The following is a 26,823-nucleotide window of genomic DNA, read 5'->3' as shown; positions in this document are numbered from 1 at the left end:
TCACTCATAAATATATTTTTTGCATGTTGCAAATCATAAGTTCAGTTTGTAGATAAATACAAAGGTGTAAAAAGAATATCATATATTATTAGAAGAAATATATGCTTTAAATTTATATATATATTTACGTATAAATTCTATACCTCTTATTAATTAACGATATTGTAATTACAACGTAAATACGTAAAATATGTTTTAATATATTAAAAATATATATATATTTATTCATACATATCCATAATTTTTTTTCTTTCTCATTATAAAAAACAAGTTATATGAGTAATATTTTGAATATGTATGTATGACCATATAAGTATATAAGAGTATGTGTATACAATCTTCCAAATATGTATTTATCATACAGAAGTATTATTGCATATTCTTTAAAATTAATACAACATTTTATTTAGTTCTTTTTATTTTTTAACTCTTTTACGATATTATTAATTTTTAAGTTTTTATCATTTAGTAAATTTTTATTCATCTCTCCTTTTCTCCATGTAATTTTATAATATATTTTCCCTTTTTATTCATATATAATATTCTATGCTATTAAATTAACATAATAAATAAAAATTTATACATATTTTTATTAATATCACTATATCTATATATAAATAATTATTATTTAAATATAGATTAATAATTTATAAAATTTAATTTAATTAAAAATTAATAGAAGCATTAACAGTTGTTAAGATACCTCTTCCAAGAGCACAACTTTATTCTTCAGTGCACATTTCACAAAAATACACTAGCGGATATCTAAAATAATTTTAATCTATATAATATATCGTTTTCGAAACTTCCTTATTTATTATTAATATTTATATATATATCTATATCTATATATTTTTATTATTATATCCATAGCCCATAACCTGATGTTAAAACTGGAAAATTATTAGATGATTAAACAAAATACCACATCCATAACAGTAAATAATTTCCTATATGTCGGGTCATAATTAAAAATGAAAATATTCTTTTTACATATCTAAAGAAATGATAAAAAAAAAGTAAAATAATTTAAAATACAAGGGATAAATATATATATACGGGTTCATGGATAACACACATAAAAAAAATGAACATGTTTACGATATATGTCTATAGATATATATATACATATAAATAAAATATCCTTAATAAAAAAAAATATATAAAAATAAAGTGTATTTATGTTTAAAATTCATCTCATTTTATCCATATTATACATTAGAGTGAATAGAATGAGAAACGACAAAACAAGAACAATTATTCACACATTTAAAGAAGATTCAATACGTCCCTTCTTGCATTCATCGCAAATACATTATTTATTCACATATATATATATATACACAAATATATATGTATACGTATATGTATGGGTAAATACTTCTATATACTTCGAAGTATTTATACGCACGACGCAGAATCATCAATATTATTACATATACCCTTTTTCCCATTCATATGCATGCTGCACCCCTTCCAAATAAATTTTAACTTATACATATTTCTCCAATTTGTAGATTTGTATATGATCTATTTTTTCAATCTTCCACTTCTTTTCATTTCTTTTCTTTTTTTTTGTTTTAAAAAAATAAACAATGAGAAAAGGCAAACCAAGGCATGTACCAATGTTTTTGAGAAGTGAAAATAAAAAAATATTTTTTACATTTTTTTCATATTTTATGTCCAAAAATGACTTAAATTTTATTTTTGAGCATTATGATATTGGATTAATTGTTCTTACAAAAATTCACAACATACGGAAGAAATACGAAGATGAAAAAAATAATATGCAAAGAGAGGAGAATAAATTGGATATAGAAGAAACAGAATTATTTGACGAAAAAGTGAGAGCATTCTTCTTAAACTATAAAATAAATTCTACTAATGGCGAAAAAGTTGATGATAAAAAGGGAAAAAATGATAAAAATAAAAAAAACAAAAAGAATGATTTAGATAATGAAAAAAAACAAGAGAACTCAAATAAAAGATCCAGTATCCAGGATAATTCTAGTATTCATGAAAATTCAAAAATAGAGGAAAATAAATCACCTAGCGATTATAATGAATCGCATTATCTAAAGATAAAGGACAAAATAAATGATACAATAAATGACAAAAACTCCAGAAATCATAATGATAATAATGATATTCAAAGATCCGAAGAAGGTATTGATAATAAGAAACTGTGTATAAAAAATGTAAAATCAGAATTGGATAAATGCAATAACACAAATCATTCTTTCACGCAAGACAAATATGAACATTCAGACAACAGAAATGGAATTACTGAAAATAAAAATGCACTGTCTAACATAAATAATTTAACTCAAGAAATCTACGAACAAGTAGAAGAAAAAAATAATAATGAAAGAGTAAATGGAAATAATGTAAAAATAGAAAAAGAAGACAAAAACAAAGAGAAAAAAATTATGGTAAGTAGAGACGAAATATCCAAAAATATAAATGTAGAAAAACAGGAAAATGAAGAAATAGTAATGAACAAGGAAGACATTGACAAAAAACAACAAGAATGTCATCATGATCCAATACATCAGATGATACAACATGTTAAAAAGGAAAGTATTATAAATGGGTTAAACATAAAAGAACATAATAATAACAATATAAGGGAAAAGGATATAGATCAAGAAGAAATAAATATAGAAAAAGAAGCAGATGATGTTATCTTTCCTATAAGAAAACAAAATGAAACATACAAAAAATTTAGCAAAAGGATTAACAGAAAAAAAATAAATGAATTTATAGATTATCATGATGAGCACTGTTTTTACATTACTGATTTATGTAAAAAAGGTACGATGCTCTCATTAAAGAAAAATGAGTTAATAAATCATAAGGGCAATAAATATAAATTTTCTTTATACCCAAAATTTATTAATACATTAGGAACTAACCAAAACATCTCATTTAATAATGAACTGCAGGCATTAAATAACAGGTTCATGAATGCAAAACTATGTAAAAGACAACTTAACGAAAAAAATTTTAATGAATTAAATAACATACAAATGAATAAAAACAAAATATCCAGTCATTCATGGACTCCAATTAACGAACATATTACTGTACAAAACCTTTTACAAGCATATGATAACTGTAATAATAATGCTTATAGTAACAATAACAATAACAATAACAACAATAGTAATAGTAGTAGTAATAATAGACATGTATACAATTTAAATAATGTAGAAAACTTGCTATATGCATACAACCACTTAAACGGAAAAAGTTTACATAATGCCATTTATACTGCAAATTTAGAACAATCATATACGCGAAATCCAGTCATTGAAAATGATACAAGTTATATTAACTTAAACTATAGTAACGATAACTATTTTAGAAATCAATTAGAAGTAAATTCAGAAGAAAACAATTCCGATCTTCTCTGTAACTCTCCATATATTGTGAATGATAAAAGAAAATCCTATTTAAAATTCGAAATAACAGAAAACGCATTTCCAAATAAATATGAAAAAAAAAATAAAACTGAAAATATCACAAAAATAGAACATCAAAATGAACAAGACGAGGAAAAACAGTACAATTTTATGAATTATGAAACCAGTAAAGTCAAAAATGAACATATAAGCACAATTGGTAATTATAGTCAAGATACAACAAATAATGTAATCGATCGTAATTCTGATTCAAATGATATTGGAATGGTACAAAATTATTTTAATGAAGTGCAAAGTCTCTACACAAATGCTAATTCGGAAAAGAACATATACAATAATATTAATAATAGTAGTAACAATAATAGTAATAGTAATAATAGTAATAGTAATAGTAATAGTAATAGTAGTAATAGTAATAGTAATAATAGTAGTAGTAATAATAATAATAATAATAATAATAATAATAATAATAATAATAATAATAATAATAATAATAATAATAATAATAATAATAATAATAATAATAATAATAATAATAATAATAATAATAATAATAATAATAATAATAATAATAATAATAATGGCAATGGTAATTGTAATGATAATAATAGGTTTAACAGTAATAACGAATATGACCATAATCCGAGTTTCCAAGGAACTACAGAAACAAATGCCTACAGTAATGATAATACTAACGTTAATAATAATCAACTAATGAGCTCAGATAGTTTAAATTATAAATTTAAGAATATGAGAATAAATTCAAATGATAACAGCTCAATAAGCATACATAATAGTTCTAATATGAGCACACCCAGTAATTATGTAAAATATATGAATAATACTAATAATTACTGTAATACTAGCAATCACTTTGTTAATCATTTTGTTAAAGTAAACATGAATAATGAAATTTCTTTTAAAAGCAATAACATGAATTCTAGTTATTTAAGGAGCGCTATAGACGGAAAAATTTATTCACATAATAATTATAATTATGATGACCATAATAACCGTATTGATAACAATTTCAACCACAAATACACAAAAACGAATAATAGAAGTAATAGTTATACCAATGGAAATATAAATAATGCAATATATAGTGGTAGCAATGAACATGCAAACATACTTTCAAAACGAACTACAAAAAATAGTTCCCATGAAAATATATTTAATCACAATACTTCTAACATATTTGATAACAATACTTCTAACATATTTAATAATAATAATTCTAACGTATTTAATAATAATAATTCTATCATATTTAATAACAATGATTCTAACATATTTAATAACAATACTTCTAACATATTTAATAACAATACTTCTAACATATTAAATCAAAATCCTTCAGACATATTATATCAAAACACTTCTAATATATTTAATCATAATACGTCCAACATTTTTAACAATAATATGTCCAACATTTTTAATCATAATAAGTCCAATGAATTTAATAATAATGCATCGAACGTTTTTAATCATAACACGTCGAATATCATTAACTATAATGTATCTAACATTTTTAATCATAATATTTCCAATATTCTTAATAATAGTGACAATTTAAATGATTTTTCTAACAATATAAATACCGTTATGTATAGAGATCTCAATAATATAAATAACATTTTTAATATACAAAATGGTGATCAAAATGAGTTAAATTATCAAAATTCAGTATTTAGTAATAATAGTAAAATGCAGAATTCGTCTCATAATAATAGTAATACAAGTAGTATATATAATGAGCATTTTCATCACATAAATGAGAACAAGGTAAAAAATCAGTCTACTCTTTTAGAGAATGTAACAAACAACTATCAAAATATATATGAACAACAGATAAATAGATTGGAAACCTTTTTAACGAATGCCCAAAATAATAAAAATGTTATATATAGAAATAATGTATTTCCGAATAATAATAATTATTTTAGACATCAAAATTTAACCACTAATTGCATTAACTATGAAAATTCGTACAATAATAACACCAATAATAGCAATGATAACAGTAACAGCAGCAGTAGTATTAACCACTTAGAATATATCAAAACCCTTAAACAAGAAATAAAGGACCCAGATGATAATGCAGGAATTTTAAATCACGTATATTACATGAAAAACAATGATATTTTGGATAATCAAAATTGTAATAGTAATAGCAATGATAGCAGCAGTAATAATAATAATAATAATAATAATAGTAGTAGTAATAATAATAGTAGTAGTAATAATAATAGTATTAATAATAATAACAATGGTAGCAGTAATAATAATAATAATAGTAGTAGTAATAATAATAGTATTAATAATAATAACAATGGTAGCAGTAATAATAATAATAGTAGTAGTAATAATAATAGTATTAATAATAATAACAATGGTAGCAGTAATAATAATAATAGTAGTAGTAGTAATAATAATACGGAAATAATGCAAATTGTTCCTAGTAACTGTTCCCAACATATGGAATACAATTATGGTGTTTTTTCCTCAATTAACATTGACGAAATGAATCAAAACGTAAATTTAAATTATTTATTAAACAATTCATTAAACAAAGGAAAAGATAACCAATCGGGAATTTTACAAAAAGAAATTTATACAAAACAAGATCAAATAAATTATGTTTATGATGAAAATACACAAGAATATAATAATTTAAGAAATGCTATTAAAAATGAAAATACAAATATGTATGGAATGAATACAAACAACATAAATCCGCAAGATATAGAATTAAATGATACTTCTAATAAAAACATTTATAATATTAGCCCCATAGAAGACTCTGATATTTCTATAAAAAAAACAAATTATTTTTTGAATTATAACAATAATATTTATTATTCCACTTTAAAAAATAAGTATAATAAGAATGGGGTAATCCAAATTAATGATCAATATCAATATGAAGAAAATGATATAGAAAAAAAAAATAATAAAGTAATTCAACACATGTCTCACCATAAAAAATTTCCATTTTATCAGTTCAAAGGAAAATATACATTTGACGATGTAAATTCTTTTAATAAAACATATCAAGAAAATGAAAATTATCTTAATTACGTTGTTGATTCGAATAATTACGTACAACTACCTAATAACAAAATAAATGATAAAAGTTTGGATAATATCTATGAAAGAAAAAATCTATATTTCATGAATGATCAACCTCCCGTATTATACAAAAGCGAAGAATTTAATAAATACCTAACCTCAAATAATAATGAGAATAAAAATGGAACAGACCATAATGAAAATATAAATATCATAAACCTTAGAGAAAGTAATATGTATGACTTTGAAATAGATAATCCAAACAACATTTACGCAGAAAATTGTAATAAAGTTAATAATATTAACAAAATTTTAGTGGAAAATAGTAAAAGTTACATTATGACAAAAGAAAAAAACAATAGATATGATTATAATAATTATTATCTAATGTTACCAAATTACAATAATGTTCATACTCTGAATAATCACACAATAAATAATCACACAATAAATAATCACATATTGAATCATCACACACTGAATCAACACACAAACAATTTTCCACTTTTAATTAAAGATAATAAAGATGACAATTTTTATGGGGAAAACAAAATTTATAATGTTGACAACTCCAAAGATTTAATTAATAACAGGAATAATGGCAACACTTGTATTAACGACATCATCAACGGAAATAATAGAAACTGTACGAATATGTATAATAACAATATTACAGATACGGATGAAAGTTTAAATATCAGTAGAAATTATTTAAGTAACGATAATATAAATATTAACAACTCTATAATATGTGATAATTTTGCATATTTACAACATTCCAAAATTTATACACAGGAGGATAACAATGAAACACAACCCTTACCAGAAATTAATGATCATTATACATCAAATAGAATATTGTGCTTAAAGAATGGAAAAGATCTTCAGGCTAGTGATATTGAACTAGTGAAGGATATACAAAATAATAATAAAGAGATATGTACTATTAAAAATATAAAAACTAATTGTCTAGATGTGAAACGAACGCAAGATATTGATAATTATATTCCTAATAGTTATAATCATAATCAGCAATTTAATAATAATATCTCCTATTATGGTAAATTAGAAAATGTTAACCTAGTTAATGATGAGGAAAAAAATAAATATGAAAACTTTTACATAACAAATTATTCTCAGAATGATAACTATAATGCAAAAAATGATGACATGCATTATGATGATAACGTAAACAAAAGGTATAAAAATAATGTCATCGATACTTTTGCTTTTTATAATTCTTCAAATAAATTTGCAGCTGGAAATGATATAAACGATACAAATTATAAATATATAAAAAACGTAGACAATATGTCGTCTGTATACAAAAATTTTAATAATATGAATTTTTATCAAGGAATGTATAATGAAAATAATAGAATAACTACGGAAGCATCAAAAAATTTTCATTATTCTATACCTACTTTATATAAACAATGTGATAATAAGACAGATATAGAACCTTTAAACGAAAATAACCAAATAGATTATCAATATATTTTGAATAACAATTTCAATAAAATAAATAAAAGATATCTCCAAAAAAATATAGAGACTTATGACAGCATATATAACAACATACATAAAAACAATATTAAAAATAATTATACAAATGAACCTCTTTTGAATGGAGGTGATGAAAAGTATGATCAAACACTTAGTTTAACATCAAAAAAATCACCTTTTTATTATATGAATGTCTTAAGAGACAAGAGTTTTATACGCAACCTCAAGGTTAATGATATTAGTAAAAAGACAAATTTTAATAATATTAATAATGTTAATAATATTTGTACAATTTTTAATTCTGATGATATTATAAATATTTTTAACAATAACCTAAGACATACCTGTAACAATAATACTATCATGGATCTCAATAATTCCACGTTTAATAATACAGATAATTATAATTTCCATAATAATTTTAGCGTAAATAACATTAAGAATGAAACCAACATTCAGAATGCACAATATAGGAATAATGACGATTCAACCGATAGTATTACTAATTGTTATAATAATAGAAATTCCAGCAATGCCATTAGAAGTTGTACTAGTAATATTACCACTTATAGAAATAACATTAGCGAGTGCATTTCTTTTGATAATTGTAAAAATGTACCTTTGTACGACAATTTTTTCCTCGAAAAAATGAAAGACATGAATATAGGAAAAGACAATTATACGAATGATGTGCTCATTTTTAATAATTTAGTACATGATCATTCAAATGATGATAGTAGAACAAATAAAGGATTTAACAGAATGATTAACAATAATGCAAATAATAATTCTTTAAAAGAAACAAATATGAATGATTTTTATAAAAGTAAGAATGTAAATGAGGGGAATAATATACCGTACAACATAGAAAACAATAGTTATCACACACTAAACAATATTAACAATATAAATGATTCTAATTTGTATAGTGATGATTATAGATACACATACAGTGTGAATCACCAACAAAATTCATACAGTGATGAAAATAATGCTTACGAAGATAGAAATTATTTAAATTTCAAAAACACGAGCAATTGTACTGAGAATAATTCTTATATCCTTGAGAATATGTGCTTATGCATGAACAGAAATGTGAACCTTGAGCAAGTTGATACATTTAATACGTGTGATGTAATTAAAGAAGTTAGCAACGACGTGAAATATGATACATGTAGTACCTGTCATGAGAATACTAATAACAATAATAATAGCAATAAAAATCATAATAATAACAATAATAATAATAATGATAATGCAAAAATAAAAAATCAAATAATTTTACCTAATTTACTTGAAAATGGAACTTTTGAAAATTATAACAATAATTCTTCCTTAATAAATAACTTTAATAAAAATAAGTTCACAATTACTCCTCATCAAACTGATAACACAAGTACAAAGGATAAGTTAAGCAATAATATTCAAGAAGAATTTAAAAATTCAGCTAATCCTACAAGTAGTAAATGTTTACAAAATTTTGAAAGAAATACCTTGAACATAGTAAGTAATAATTTAATTAATTTAAGTGATTCAAAACATATTAATGACATAAATAATAATTTCAATAATTCAATAAATTTACAAGAACTAAAATCAAAAAATAAGTCTATCACAGATTATAATAAAAGTAATTGTAACACAAATAATGCAATTGATTTAAAATATATAAACGAATTAAATAAGTGTCTAAACGCAACTACCAAAAATGACACAAAAATGGATAATATAAATTCCCCGTTGGACAACGTTAATATGACTAATAATATAATCAATAATGATATTTTAAGTTCTTGCATAAGCAGTAATATAAATAAGGAAGATAATGCTAATAATAATAGTAACAATTATTTCGATCTTCAAAACTCTTATAATATTTTAGGTAATAATGGAAATCTTGCTATAAGGGAAAATTCAGAATTTGATACCAATGGTAATATGAATTCTTTAAAGAATAATAACGTAAATAGTTACTCTTACTTATTGAAACTTAATAGAGCAAAGGAATATTACAACTCCCTCAATAATAAAAATGTAGACGAAAAATTCAATTATAATTTAAATGCAGTATTACAACCAGACTATAATAACATAAGTAGAAATTACACAAATCAAAACAAATTAGAATTTGATAAAATATGTTTGCATTCATTTGATAATAATAATAATAATATTAATGGAAACAATGTTAACGCTAATGGAGTGAACTTAAATTGTGAAAAAGGCACGGACGTTGTAGGTAAATACTACAACCCCTCACTTTTTAACATCCAGACACATGATAAGGAAGCTTATTTAAATACATCGAAAAATAATATAACTTATAATGTAAATAATTATAAAGAATCACTTTATCCATATAACGACAAACTTTGCAATATAGATCCTAACAATAATGTAAATAGTGAAATTAATAAATATATTGAAACCTATCAAAATCAAATAAAACATATTAACAAAATTAAGGAAAACGTAATTAATTATAACGGGTATAATTTAAGCATTTCCAACAAGAACTGTTCCTCTAACAATTCTTTAGATTTACTAAATTATAATTCCTCAAATAATAATCCTATATATAAGAATATATTAAACAACATTTATTATGCCAATGATAATAATAGTAATACTCAAAATACAACTGAGAATTATAAGTTAACATTAAATGATAATAAAATTGAAATCATTAACAATATTAATAATATTAGTGCTAATGAATTATATCAGTTAAAAAAAATTTTCCAAAATGAAAATAGGATGATAAAAAAAGCTAATCCTGGGCACAATCCTTTAGGAAATTATTATAATTTACAGCTGTTATTAAACTTCCTAAAGGGAAAACAATTATATAATACCTATAATCAAGGTAATGTAAAAATAAATGATAATAATGATAATGAGGTAAAAAATGATAGTAAAAGGTGTTATTCCATATCTTCAGTAGGGTTCAGTAATAGAAGCAAGAGGTAATTACAAAAAGAGTATATTCACACCTATGTAAAGGACGCATTTATACATGTTATATGTATTACATATATATATATATATATATATATATATATATACATATACATTGAAACTCCAGTTACAACTTTTTGTTTCTTTTTCTTCTTAGATGGACTATTTGCCCTTCATACATATGTTGTAACAGCGCGTTGTGTAGGTTTAAGTTAACATGTAATTTCAAATTTTTACAATTTAATCAAGCCTATAATACTTTTAACATCCCATTTGCCATTTATAACTGTTACAAAAATATTATGAATAATTACAATTATTTCACGTCGACCTTATGTCCTCAACAAACATATTTATCGAAACACTTAGCTCAGGTAATCCCTTCATGCTTAGTTTGTTTTATTTATTTTTTTTTATTAATAAATATATACTATATATTATTTAGACACACTATTTTGTGTTTCCCACATACATAATGACTTATGTTTACATACAATAATATTCGCATTTTATTTTTTTTTTCATTTTGTTTCTTTATCTCTCAGGAACATGAAACTATATTCAACGTTTACTGGCATCTGTTAAATAAGGAAAAGTATAAATATATACAAAATATTATATTATTTTTAGATAGTAATTTATATACAAGAGCAGTTTGGCTATTAAAAAAAGGATATAATATGAACGATTTTGAAGTTCAAAAAGCGGAAAAGAAATTAATAAAATTAATGCTTTTGGTTTTTAAATTTACATATGATTATAAAAACGACGGTAGCAAATATGAGCATATAAAATCCTTTTTATACTCGTTAAAGAATACCCATGTAAATTTTGAAATTATGAATCGTTTCTTATTTTATTAGAGGACTTTAGCACACAGTATATATATATGTATATATAATTATGTATATAAGCATATGATATCAGTGAAATTGTTTTATAGATTTATCCAAAATTTTATAGATAATGAAGTAGGATTAACCATTCCCTCAGTGTTTTTGATACAGTTTTTATTAATTTCTCACACATATATATGCCAAATTATTCTTAATACCTCGCATCTACTAATTATTTCTAAAAAATATATGCACATATATATATATATATATATATATATTTATTTATTTATACATGCTGAGCGCTTATGTATCTACCCATACATATTTCTAATAAGTTTATTATACCCATGTCTGTCTTCTAACAACGCAATATCTCTCCTATTTTTAAGAATATAATAAAATATATCCATAAATATTTAACCATAAAAATTGTACTTTTAATTTTCAGAACAAAGAATTTCAAAAGTGGTGTTCAAAAGACATACATTGTTTTTATTCTAATACATAAAAGCGATACTTCTCTTACCCCCCTTTCATTTTCAATTTTTACCCAATTTCCACAATATTTGATTGAATTTTTTTTTTTTTTTTTTTTTTGTTACATAAGTAATTATAAAGAAATATTAACTTAATTTTCAGTTTAAACTTCTTTTAAAAATAGTATTTGATTTTTTTCATATAATTTTTTTTTTTACACACAGTATCAATTTTTTTAAAAATATACAAAAAAAAAAGTGTGAGCATCATGCAATACAAAGAATGTTATTTAAAAAATGGAAAAAACAAAGAGTAAGAATATTTTAATTTTATTTAATCAGTAATAAGGTTGCCAAAAAAAAATGTAATAAGCAAATGGGGAAAATAGAAATTAAAAGTCTATTGGGTTTTATAAACTTTGCTAATATAAGGATACAATCTAAAAGTAAAAGAAAAATAAAAGGAAATGTCATCAAAATAAGTACATATATATACATGAACACATATATATATGTGTTGTAAAAAACGCAAAACTATTAGTAATATATCAAAGCATTAAAGCATGGAATGCTTTCATTTATTTTATAATTAAATAATTTCTCAACTTTTTGATTCATTCGTTTTATTATTACTGTATGAAGACCAAACGGTGGACAGCATAGAAAATAGAAGCCTCAGCATTCGACAGGATATAAACATATTCATAACGGACGAAAATACCAGGGGGATTAAGGAATAGTTAACAATGCATAATGACTGGAAAAAGTGTCTACAATGAAGATAAGTATAAACATATATATATTCTCATATACAAAAAATTTTACAAGCTCCAGCTGCAAAAAGACAAATAATATTGAATATTAAATGATAAAACACACAAGATGAATCTTTTAATGTTAATATAACGAAGAAATAAGATCTTCTTACATATTTATATGTAGTAATGACAAATTTAAGGATACTAAAATATGACCAACAAGAAAGATGACGAAAAAATAGGCAAACGTATTTTTCTTTTCCTGAACTTCCTTATCTAGAAATATAATTCTATGAAAATAAACAAATCGAAGGATTTATAAGTATATGCCTATATATATATACGTACATACATGCGCACATCATGTTAAAAAAAGGAAAATTTTTTTGTTATATCTTTTCCAATATTCAAAATTATTGTTAAAAATATATCTATTCCAAAAAATTACACTGATAATGATATGTAAACAATAAAAGATCCCCATAAATCCCCTTGAACATAAAAAAAAAAAAAAAAAAAAATAATAAAGTAAAAAATATTCTACAACTTATTTTTCATATTTTTATCTTATTTTTTTATTACATTTTTTTATGGTATTGTCTCCATCGTATTGATGAAAACAAATATGTAGTATCTTTTGGTAAATACTTTTAGCGTCACGTATCTGAGGTGGAATTACAATAACAAAAGAAAAATATATTATAATGGTATAAAAAATAAAAATAGCATTGTTGGATATCCCTACGGTTCATGTTGCTTTAAAACTTATTACACAGTAAATAATAACAACGCTATGAACAGATAACAATGATATACCATTGTACGGTTGGCAAAAGGGGGTGAATAGTAATGTACATATATAAGTTAATATACATATATAATTATTTATATAAATATATTCAGAATTTAATGTTTTAAAAAGTCAAATCATTAATTTTTAACTTTTTGAATGTTATTCAAACCACTGTGTCCTTAATTGGCTCATCCATGGTGAACTCATAATTTGCGATATGTAAAGCTACATAAAATAAAAAATTTAATATATACAGTATTAGGTCTAACAGTTCTTTCTAAAATAGAAAAGCCCTTCTTCAAGGCTACGCTATTTATCTTTACCTTGCGTCGTCATATTATTTCCTTCTGTCATTTACTCCTATTTAAAAATATGTCCTTCCAAGAAATGTTTTCCTTTATAAGTATATATATACTTTTATTAATTCTTTTTCTGTTAAATACTTTGCACGTATATATTTAACATAATTTTCTTTTTTTCTTAAACCAATTTCACTTTCAATTTTACATTCTTTTTTTATATTTAAAATATAAATTTTTTTTCATTTTATTATGCCTTAACTTTTATAAATGTCCTCCTTATTTCAAAAATTTGTTCTTTCTTTTTCGTTCTTTAAGATTCCATTTATGCCAAATTTTACGTTCTAATAATGCTTTGTTTTTGTTTTTTTTTATACATTAACTTGTTCCTCTTTTTAATACCTCTTTATTTTTTTTTCATTTGTACCTTATGTTATTTTTATCTTATTTCTGGATCAAAATTTTCTTTTTATTATTGGGAACTTACATAATTTTAGTGACGAATTTTTCTTTATTTGGCATAAGGAAAAAATTATAAAAATTTTTTTTTTCTTTATTCATATTTATAAATACATATGGACATAAATAAATACATGCAGATATGTACATTTTACATATATACATATATTTTATTAAATTTTAAGAAAAAAATTAAAGTACATATTATTCTTAAAAATGATAAATACAAATAACCAGAATTAATGGTACAAAATAAGATTGTTATAAAGTAGAATTTTGTTTTTCTTTTTTTTTTTTTTTTCCTAATATTCACCTTGAAACAATTATTTTCATAATACGGAAGCTAGGCTTATATAAAATGTATTCAGCTGTAAAAATATATGTACAAAGTGTTCACATGTAAATATATTTATGTAAACAGAAGCATATTTTCTGTATTAGCAGATTTTATTTTATCAGGCTTTGATTAAAATAGTAACTTTTAGCTGTTTATTACGTTAGTGAAAGTCCTTACTTGTATAAGTGTTTATACACATATATACAAGTATTAGTGGGCATCATGTTTCCATATTTTTCCAAATGCAATATTTTACATATAGAAAAAACAAGGTAGATGCTCGTATTTATTTTTAATATAAAAAATTAGGAAAATCGTAATAGGAATAGGAATAGAGAATTAACTTTTGTTGTTTGTTGGAGAACTTAAAATTATGATACAGTTTTATAAGTACAAAATGATACATAGCTCGTTCATAAAAATCTAGATTAACATTAATTTCATTTATCATACTCTGTATCACAACAAATAATGCAATGTTCTTTGCTCAATTATTTAACATATTTGAGAAAAATTACTAGTCCTTTGACTAACAACTAATCAGTAAAACATAATGGAAAAAAAAAAAAAAAAGGGATCAAAGGTAAAACGCTTGTTTCGCTTGAATAACAAATTGACCTAAGGTTATTTTAATTCAAATGTATATGTAGATATACGTATATATATATTATGTTTTCAAACATCTGAGCAAAAAATTAAGAGGGTACTATTTCTTAAGAGGAAAGGATACATATTACCATATTTTATTTTCCAAAAGATCCTACTATGATGACCAAATTAATTGGAAAAGCTATATGATAATACGTTGTTATATTTTGAGCTCATAGTCATATTTTATTTTTTATTTTTTTTTTTTAGGTGTATATACACCTAACAATTATACACACATTTCTATCGAAGGAATAAAAGAAAATGTTTTAAAAATGTGTGAAGTCAATATATTTTTTTTAATAATATAATCTATTTTTTTTTTTTTTTTTTATTTGAGAAAGATTAAAATTTTCTTTAAGTGTACTTGTATTTTAAATTACAAAAAGATTTGTTTTCACCTTATTGTTTGCTTTTGTTTGAACAATCGCGGATACAGTGTAATTACGAAGATTTATGTGTATTAAAACACGTTTGGGCATACATATGCATATGTATGTTTAAGCATGAAAACACGTGGGCATATATTCATATTTATACTTTTCGTTTTCATTCCCTTTATAAAAATATCAAACCATTTCTATATGTTACAGAATGATAGGTTATATTAAATTTATATGAAATATAACATTTAGTATCCCATTATATTCACCTGTTAACATGTGTCTAAGTAAGAGCACATATATTACATATATAATTATTTATTTATTACTTTTATTTTCCTTAAAGAACTTTTTTACCACTCATACAATGATCACTCAGAGCTCTGCTTGATCTTGTTATATATTATTTTATTCTATTACTCTTTTTTCTTCTTTCTTCTTTTCTTTTTTTTTTTTTAAAATGCACTTCGAGGAAGAAAAAAACAAAAATGATAACCCAATAACAGTTTATAATAAGGGTGAAAAAAGGAACAAAAAAAAACTGTCCTTTTTTAACGGTTTTGATGATTTTAAAATTAATTATTCCTTTCGTAGAAAAAATAACTGTTCTGACACAATTAAAAATTCTCTAGAAAGTGATAATGATAGTGGTACTAGAGATAAAGAAGATGATATAAAAAAGTTAATTAAAATAATAAAAAATAGCAACATTGACAGACATTTTTATTTTAAAAAATTAAGTAAAAATGATTTGTATAAAATATTTGTCTATTCAAATTTTTTAACAAAATCATTAATTTTATATCCTCCTTTGATTCATCATTTTGAAAATATTATAGAGAAAATTAAAAAAATAAAATATGAAACAAATTTTCCAATAATAGATAATCAATTAATATTTCCCTCTTTATCAAGTATAACCAAAAATGAAAATCATCAAATTAAGCAAAATTATAATGATGAAAAAGATATAGTTGATAACTATTCTTTAACTAAAAATGAAAAGATGAGAGACCATTCGGGTGAAAAGAAATGTTTTTTAGAAATGGAAAAAACAGTATCCTTGTCTTCATTAAATAAATGCTTGAACGAAGGGGAAGATAATTGTAATAATAAAATTCTATATCTAAAAGAGCAACTGGATAGTACTTTTAGTAATAATATTGAACAATCGAAGAACAATGTGACGTTAAATGCTAACATTAGCCCAGACACTTCCCCTAACACTGAGATTAACCCTAACATTAACACCGATTTCCACACAAACGCCATGAACTATACGAACAATACGAGTGGCAATAATAATGACAGTAACAATAAAAGTAACAAAATAAAGAATGTGCTATTTGATGAACATAACTACTCTGGTAAAAATATTAATAGTTGCACTTTTGATAAAGAAATAATGATACAGGGGAAATGCCAGAATTTCTTAAAACATAATTTTCGTTCTAATTGCGAAAATAAAAATGCAGATAAACAAAATGTTTTTCAACATCCTGATATAAATATGAACAGTGCATATTCCATCAATAATATGCATGTCAAAGACCCAAACCGTGAATACAACTGTAACAGTTTAAATCATCCCTCAAATAACGATACAACTAATACGTTAAATGTATCGTTAGATAAAAATGTCCGTGTTTATAAAAACATAAATGAGTACGATATTATAGAACTGAAAATAAGTACCTCCTTCAACAATAAATACATATGCAGATACATAGGTAATCTTAATACTCTTTTTTTTTTTTTTTTTTTCATTTTATATATTCTCCTCGACTTTTTTTTATTTCTTTATCGTGCACATTTCAATCCGACATTTTTTTTTCATTATGAAGCACATTTTACTTCGACTTCATTGTTTCACAGTTGATCACATTTCACGTCCAGTTAATTTTTTTTTTTTTTTTTTCACCAAACGCATTCGTTAATTGCCTTATCATTTCTTTTGAATCTTCAGGTATTCATAGCGGTATGACATTATACAATATACACAGATGCATATGTATATGTTTAGGCATGAAAAAAGAGGATACGGATAATTATTTGCATGTTTTTATATTAAATAATGGAAATATATATGGCAGCGGGAAAAAATGCAGTGTTAGCATTATCAGAAAAATTCAAATAAATACTGATCGTCACATTACTTTTAAGCATATAATAAAAACTCCATTATATCTTTATAAATCGAAAGATGGAAATAATAATACTTTTAGGAATCAATTTCCTACGAATAATACAAATTCTTTCGATGCTAAAACCTTCGGCAATCATGAGCATCATTATAGTAACTTGAGCAGTGTAAACAGTAGTAACATGGACCTGAATAACGTAAACAGTAGTAACGCATACGTCAGTAACGTAAAAAACAATAACATGGTTAACATAAACATGAGGGACATAGGAATGAATGGCACAGCATCAAATGACATAAAGGGTTACAACTTAGAAATGGGTAACTTAAGCATTCATAATATACATATGAACAGTTCAAACGTGAATAATATGCATTTGAGTAATGACACTCATTTAAACAATTTAGAAACTATTAAACATTCAAATGATGCACAATGCTTTAACGAGTTAAATGGTATGGATGATAATTATGATATGGCAAATAAAACTAGAAATGTTGATAATTTGGATAATATGGATAATTATAATAGTATAAAAAATCTAGGATTCATTAAAAACATAAACAAAATATGTAACTTAAACGACTATTCCAATAACCTGATCAATAACATAGATATAAATATGAGTAATAACCATACTAATATCTCGAAAAGTAACTGCAGTGATGGTCTAAACAATATTACTTGTAATAATAATTTTTTTAACAACAATTACATAAATCAAGTAAATATGAATGAATATTTTACCAATAATTCATGTATAAACAATAGTAACAATATTAATATTTCTAGTTTTAATTACAAATGTGCATACAACCTAAACGTAAATAGAATGAATGTTGTTAATAACAACTTTAATCAGAATGAACATATGAATGAAAGTACCCCCAATAACAATTTTCGCATGAATGAATTCAGCGAATCATATTCAGAATTAAATAATAATAAAAGAAAAACAAATTTTAATTATAATAATGTTTTAAATGATTACCATGCTAATAATAATCGCTCAGATAAAGACCCACAAATATTAAATGATGTCACCATAATGAAAAACATGAGTAATAGCATTAAAGACAGTGGGAAAAAAGATTGTATAAGTATGAAGGATAAAAATGGCAGTAATCAAGGAGATAATAGTAGTAGTAGCAGCACAGTTAATGGCAATAATAACAATGACGAACCATCTTATGATTTCAATCCTGTTTCTAGTGAGTATTTCATAAAAAAACAAAATGATGTATCATCTAAAATGGCCGTATTTGATGGAAGTAGTGGCCCTTATTTCAATGGGGAAAATATGAACCATATGATTAATACTCCATCAAATGATAATATCCCACACAATAATATAGTTTCTGATAAGGCTGACATAACAAATAGTACCATTTATAGTTCAATTGATAATAGTATGTATAATCTACAACCAAATGATGTAAATAACCCCTCAAATAACATGAAAATAAATCATCAAAATCGATTTATAAATTCTGATATTAATTCTAATTATTGTTATTTTATAAATCCATCGACCACTTTTAACGATCATATAAATCATGACACTTTTAATGTAAATAATATAAATAATATAAATAATAAAAATGATTTTCTGAATAATAAAAATATGGAAAATTCGAATTATTCAACATTAAATAATAATAACTATTACACAAGTAAAAATTCATTAAATAATTCTATTTATGTAAATAATTCAAGACATCCCAATAATATACTTAACCTTTCAACGAATATGAAGCCTTTAAATACTTCATATACATCTTTCTATAATCAGAAGAATCATATTAGTGCATATACCAATCCCTTTAAACAAACTTACACGAATATAACGAATAACGAAAATAATGAAGCTTATGATGATACTAATAAAAATATCATGTATGGAAGTTTAATGAACAGTACTTTTAATGAGCACGATATTAACCTTTCCAATTGCTGCAATTCTTGTGGATTACTTGATGATACCTCCTCCATAAACAACACTTCTTATTTTAGTGAACATATGAATAACGAGGTTGTGAGTGACCCAGTTGTAAGTAGCCCTACTATGAGCAACTCTATTATGAGAAACGCTAATATGAATAACCCTATTATGGATATCCCCATAATGAGCAACCCTATTATGAATGGCATAAAAGTATTTAATACCCAAGACATAAACGACTATTTTGGTAAGGTAAAATATGAATCTTTTAGTCCAGATAAAAATATGAAATCTAAAGAAAATATAAGAAATGTTCCGGAAATAAAAAACAAGGATGTTCCTAGTACTCGTATGAGTACCTGTACTGTAAACTATGATGATGTCACAAATAAACTACTTAATGATAGTAGAAGCATGAATAATATAGATAATATTAATAATGAGAATAATAATTTCCCTTTGCAATTACAATTAAATGACTCTTCTAAGGTAGAAAATATGAATCAAGAGAATCCTCGAAACAACAGAAAAGAATCAGCTGAAGAGCAAAGAGCACAAGAAATCAAAAATTCGAATGAAGATGACTTAAATCAGAATGGTAAAATAGAATTAATGTGTGAACAAAAACTAGATCTAAGCGTAGAATTTAATACAATAGCCCAAATAAAGGGGATGAACGAACTGAACAAAAAAAATAAAATCGAACAGAGTGCTTCAAAAGAGTATTTAATTTTCCATGATAATGACCATGCGAATTATGAAAAAGAAAAAAATAATGATGATGAGACTGCGGAAATGGCATGTGAAAATGTTTCGAATTTTCCTGAAGGTGACAAATATATCGAAACAGAACTTTATGGTGAAATAAAAGATGAAATAGCTCAAAATGACGATATAGCTCGAAATAATGAAATATCTCGAAATGAGGGGGAAAAAATTAAAAAAGGAGAACTTCAAGAGGAAAATCAAAATTTAAATTCAAAATCAAATACGATAAAAAGAAAAAAGGAGAGTACTAAAATTATGGAAGACTACAAGGGGCATGTTTTTAAATGTAAGAATATACCCTCAGAAGTAATTAGAAATAGCGGAAAAAGTGATAAATTTGATTCATTCGATAATTACAGTTGTAGCCATGGCAGTTGCAGTGACAATGAAAAAATGAATACCCTATTGATCAACAATACATGTGAAAAGGATCCCAGTGATATTGAAAACGGAAACATGATGTATTGTGACATAAATACAAAATTTGAAAATAAAGCAATAAACAGTATCTATTCAGATAAAAATTTGAAGACCCTATGTGATACGTATGACAAGTATACACTTGCAAACACAAAAGTAAACAAATTTTCAAATATGGATGATACATATAGTGGTACTCCAGAAAAAAATAATTGCGATAAAAGCTTTCATCGGCTTTCATATAATGATTCCGAAATTTTCTATATAAAAGAAAAAATTATTGATAATCATTATTTTCCTTTTTCAGAAATAGGAAAACAAAAGACTTTAAACAAGTGCATGACAACAGAGATAAGTAGTAACAATTCTACTATTTTGGATTCATTACGAAATAAAAAAATAAAAAGAAATTTTACATATAACTACGTTCAAGAGATAAGTAACGATTCACTTTATGTTGTCTCTGAGGGGAAGGAAGTGGATGTAAAAACGGACATGTTCCAAAAGACGAATGAAAATGTAGCTAAGACGGAATTATATAATTCTTCCCATTTTAATGATATAAAAATTCAAAATGAATTAGATCCAGCGAGTGAAGAAGACCTCCTGGAAAAGGCGAAAAATAAGGACATGAGAAATGATAACAAAAACGAAGACGGATGGAAAAGTGGAAGTAATAACGGAAGTAAGAACGATATCGAAAATGAAGGCAAAAACGGAAGTAAAAACGGAAGTAAAAACGAAAGCACGAAAAATTCCCACAAAAATAACAGTACTCATTACGTTGATAAACTGATTCTTTTCCCCTCATTTCAGGGAATGAATCTTCCTTTAAACAGTTTTAATGCAACAAATAATGCAATTTTAGATGAAGAATTAGACTTAAATAAAGAATTTAACGGTCAAGAAGATGATCACCTTATGAATGAACGGCAGATATATATTAAGTGTATTAACAAATATATCACAAACACAAATAATGTGAATTTCAATAATAATCATACATATAACATAAAAAATAGGAATAATTTATATAGTACAAAAAATATGAATTATTATAATGATCTTGCTCCTAATAAGACAAATGGACCATATAACACAAATGAATTTCCAACATTAGAAATAGAAAATAATTTCAATTATGATAAACAAGAATATATACAAGAAAATGGTCAAATTGGAAGTTCTAAATTTTGGAGTGAAAATTATTACTTAGGTAATAAAAGTAGTGATATAGGTAAGACCAACCATATCGTTCCATCATCATTTGAAGATAATACTATGCCAAAAGAGCATTCTGAAAATATAAATAATACGAATTTGTATTTATATTATAATAATTACAATAAATTTACTAGTAATATACACGATGATAACCAGAACGCATTTAATGCACAAAACAAGCTTAATTTATATAATAATTCATCATTCTATTATAGAAATGAAAATAGCCAAGTAAATTCACAATACATACATATAGACAATTGTGAAAATAATATAGGCAGTAATAGTAACAATTGTCAAGGTTATATAAACAGCTATCGAATAAACCAGCAAAATGGCATAAATTTTGATAACTCAGGTAAATACTTCGTAGGAAAAAGCAGATTTCATACGCCTTCCAACAGTTTTATGACCACAGATAATGCTGTCGATAATGTTATTGATACTGTTGTTCACACAGATTTCGATACAACTGTTGATACGGTTGTCAGAGACATCGTCAACCCTTCCCCTAATACCTTTAATCATACGTATAATGATAATTTAATTGAAAAAATATATCCTTTTTATATTTCTAATTTTAATTTTACAGAACCAGTTAGAGAAAATTACCAACACCCTTATAATAATATTATACCAAGATATAAAGCAGCACAAGAAGAGGACGTATATTTCACTGATCCAGATAATACGCATAAAGAATCTGTTGAAGAAAATTACAACCACCCATTACATGAGTATGATGTTAAAAATAAAATAGAGAAAATGAGTATTGGCTTGAACATCAAGGAAAATAATAATTCAGATGTTGCACACAGTACCAGTGTTAGCAATAACGGTAATATTAATGGAATGCTTACCATGAGCAATAAAAATTACTACAGAGCAACTACTGACATTAGCGCTGTTAATACTGAGAATTCTTCCAACATTTATATGCCACCTAGTAGCACTAGCACTGGTTATAATAACGACTACAACAATAGTAGCAGCTATGAATTATTTATTACTCAAAGAAACAACCAATACAACTTATGTAATGATCTATGTAATATATCAGGAAACAAAACTTATCTTTCCTCTTTAAAAAATGAAAATATAATAAACAATTACAATGATTATGCATGCAATAATACATCATTCATGATGAACGAAAATGTAAATGATGATTTATCAGGGAAATGTACTATTAAAAATATTTACAATGTAGGTAATAACTTCAATCAAAATTATTATTATAATGTAAATTCAGGAGGTTATTTAAATACGAATAATTCAAATCTGGGTGAAAAAGATTTTATAGGTAAAAAAGAAATGGAACAAAAATGTTTCATTAGCACAAATGATATAAGCTCAAATGATTACGTGAAAAACGATGGTATGCCTAATTTGAGAAAGGATGATAAGCAGATAGATAATGATAATAATATCAATGATAATAGTAATGGTAGTAGTAATGGTAATTATAACAGCAATAGCAGTAATAATGATAATAATAACAGCAATAGCAGTAATAATGATAATAATAACAGCAACAGGAACAATAATGCTGACGTTAATAACCACAATGATGAAATTAATAATGAAAATAATGATGACAATTATGATGAAAATAATGATGAAAATAATGATGAAAATAATGATGAAAATAATGAGGATAACAATGAGGAAAATAACGAGTATAATAATGAGGATAATTTAAAAAATATGCAAGAAGATAACAGCACAATCAATGATTATTCAAGTTCCGTTGATATAAATGAAGAGGATATAAGCAATTTCGAAGAAAATAAATCAAGTTTTTCTATGTTATATTTGTTTGGAAAAGTTAAATTTTATATTAGTATTATTGACATTATTCATAATAAAACCAATTCTCATGATCTTCTTTGGGTACCTAGATGTTGTAATGGTAGCTATGGGACATTTTTAAAAAATAATTATCTAAACTCTAACGAGATAAATAAGTATATTCCTGAAGATAATATTGACATTGATTGTATAAATCTGAAATTGATGGAAACGAGGTTTAGTAAAAATGTTGCTAGCTCAAGGACAACAAAAAGAAAAAGAATGATTGATATTGATAAAACTGTTTTACATTTTTATAAAGAACATATTAGTGAATTTTTCAATAATAAAAACAAAATTATTAGATTAACTAAAAAATTATGCAAATATAAGAAAAAAAGAAAATATAACAATAGCCATAACGAAAGTAGCAAAAATGGAGTACACCACAGTACCTATACTTATGATAAGTGTAAAAATATAAGTAATTCAATAAATAATGCAACACTATATAAGGGGAAAAAAAAAAAAAATCAAAATACTGTTTCTAAGGGTTCTCTTAAGAGCACAGCGAAGAGTGCAGCAAGAAACTCTTCTATTAATCCTACTAATAATACCTCTATTAATACATCAATGAATGGTACTAACAATGTCAATGATACCAATGATGATAACGACAACTATGACAATTATAAGGAAAATTACAGTAACAATGGTGAGGGCAACAGAGATGACAACAATTACGATAATAATTATGGTAATAATGACGACAGCAGTTGCGACAGTGGAGTGCCTAAGCCAAGTACCCTCGAAGGTAGCAAGGTTTTGAATCAAAATTTAATTAATAACAATGGTGTTATTAATGAAAATTTAACAGGAAATACAAACAACGCTATATATAAAAATATATGCAACAACCACAACTTATTTAACGACAGTTTTGTTAACAGCAGCATGCATAGTGTTGTAACAAATAGAAAATTGATTGGAAATAATATTTTGTCTAATATTATTTGCCAAAGTTTTAATCAAAATGATGAACTTATTATCAATCAAAATATGACTGAAGAAGAACCTTCTTTTGTCGATCATGTCTCAAATAGTAGTGCATCACCTAATACTTGTTATATGAATTTCAGTAATAACTACTACTGTAATGACAGCGGTAGTAGTAACTGTAATGGTATTAATAATAATTGTAATAATGGTTATAGTAGCAATAGTAGTAACAATAGTAATAGTAATAATGGTAATACTTCAAACTCTTTTAATCCAAATTATTATAATAATCCAAAGAACGGTAGAAGAACAAATGATATCAAAGCTTACACGAACTCATATAATAAAAACACAAGTACCAACACCTCATTAAATATATCTCAATTAGTTGAAGGCAATAATAATTTTATAAATATTTCCAATACATTTATCAACACGAATTTTGCAAAAGAGTTTCGTCAAACGAATGACTTACTGTTAAAGCAAAAGAATTTCGATTTAAATATTCAATAGAATAGTATTACTTTAAGTTAGTGTTTACACAGTAAAAAATAAAACACATTAATATAAAATATAATAAAATAAAATATAATAAAATAAAATATAATAAAATAAAACAATATAAAATATAATAAAATAAAATATAATAAAATAAAATATAATAAAATAAAACAGTATAAAATAAAATAAAAAATAATTTTTTCGTCTTTTCAGTGTAATCCATAATTTTGAAATAAACACTAAAATATGTATGGGCATTTCTTTTATATATAATAATTCCCGCACGTATTACGTTTGTTTTATTTTATTTATTTCTTTTCGTTTATTTTATATCATTTATTTCATTTCATTCATATTATTTCATTTTTTGTATTTTGAGCAAAACTAATTTATTTTATTCAATAAAGGCCGTTAGTCTTCACATCTCAGTATATTTATTGGACTTATGGTGCATCATTAATTATGCCCGCACAAAATTTACAATCCTGTTATAGATACATATACATTATTACGACATACATACGCACAAATATGTAATACGAGTAAGCGCGAGCACTTTATATATAGTATATAAATACACATATTTTAAATTACCTTAGCCCCTTATATGTAGGAAAAGTTTTAAATCTTATAATTATCGAGGGTTTCACTAAATAAGTCAAATATAACATATTTTCAGAATGCAATAAAAAGGGAAAACTGCAATGCTATACAATATTATTATTCGACAGACCTGAAAAATTATGAACAGTGGAATGTTTTAGGAAAAGCTACACTTTTAAAATATCAATAAAAAGTTATTTATTTGAACAGTTAAACTTTAATCTTAAAATTTAATAAATTAATATATTTTTTAAAATACATTAAAGCTGTTTATTAACATATTATTATTATTATTATTTTTTTTTTTCCCTACCACGAGAACATTATTTCATGAAATTCAATAAGACATACTAAAAAAAACAAAAGAAATGAAAATATATTTAAATATATTAAACTGTATAAAAGTAAATTAAAATGTACGCAAACACATTAAAATGTACGCAAAAATATTAAAATGTACGCAAAAATATTAAAA

General features: G+C 24.1%; 3 protein-coding genes across 3 annotated transcripts; 2 read left to right on the top strand and 1 right to left on the bottom strand.

Annotated features, from left to right (window-relative positions):
* Positions 1 to 1,595: 1,595 nt before the first annotated feature.
* On the top strand, positions 1,596 to 11,827 carry SLARP (sporozoite and liver stage asparagine-rich protein, putative; the record flags this gene model as incomplete). The annotated part of the gene is made up of 3 exons (XM_029005274.1): positions 1,596 to 10,972; positions 11,122 to 11,338; positions 11,510 to 11,827. The coding sequence occupies 3 exons, from the start codon at positions 1,596 to 1,598 to the stop codon at positions 11,825 to 11,827; spliced, it is 9,912 nt and encodes a 3,303-aa protein (XP_028861879.1).
* A 782-nt stretch (positions 11,828 to 12,609) lies between these two features.
* On the bottom strand, positions 12,610 to 14,166 carry PmUG01_09055800 (protein YIPF6, putative; the record flags this gene model as incomplete). Its single annotated transcript, XM_029005273.1, has 7 exons — positions 12,610 to 12,719; positions 12,913 to 13,049; positions 13,208 to 13,327; positions 13,486 to 13,528; positions 13,620 to 13,701; positions 14,000 to 14,055; positions 14,154 to 14,166. The coding sequence occupies 7 exons, from the start codon at positions 14,164 to 14,166 to the stop codon at positions 12,610 to 12,612; spliced, it is 561 nt and encodes a 186-aa protein (XP_028861878.1).
* A 2,250-nt stretch (positions 14,167 to 16,416) lies between these two features.
* On the top strand, positions 16,417 to 25,757 carry PmUG01_09055700 (conserved Plasmodium protein, unknown function; the record flags this gene model as incomplete). Its single annotated transcript, XM_029005272.1, has 2 exons — positions 16,417 to 17,686; positions 17,923 to 25,757. The coding sequence occupies 2 exons, from the start codon at positions 16,417 to 16,419 to the stop codon at positions 25,755 to 25,757; spliced, it is 9,105 nt and encodes a 3,034-aa protein (XP_028861877.1).
* Positions 25,758 to 26,823: the final 1,066 nt, after the last annotated feature.

Source organism: Plasmodium malariae, assembly GCF_900090045.1.
Source record: "Plasmodium malariae genome assembly, chromosome: 9".
In the NCBI taxonomy this organism is placed as follows: Eukaryota; Apicomplexa; class Aconoidasida; order Haemosporida; family Plasmodiidae; genus Plasmodium; species Plasmodium malariae.
The sequence above is the reverse complement of the archived record's forward strand: the minus strand, read 5'-3'. Positions and strand labels throughout refer to the sequence as shown.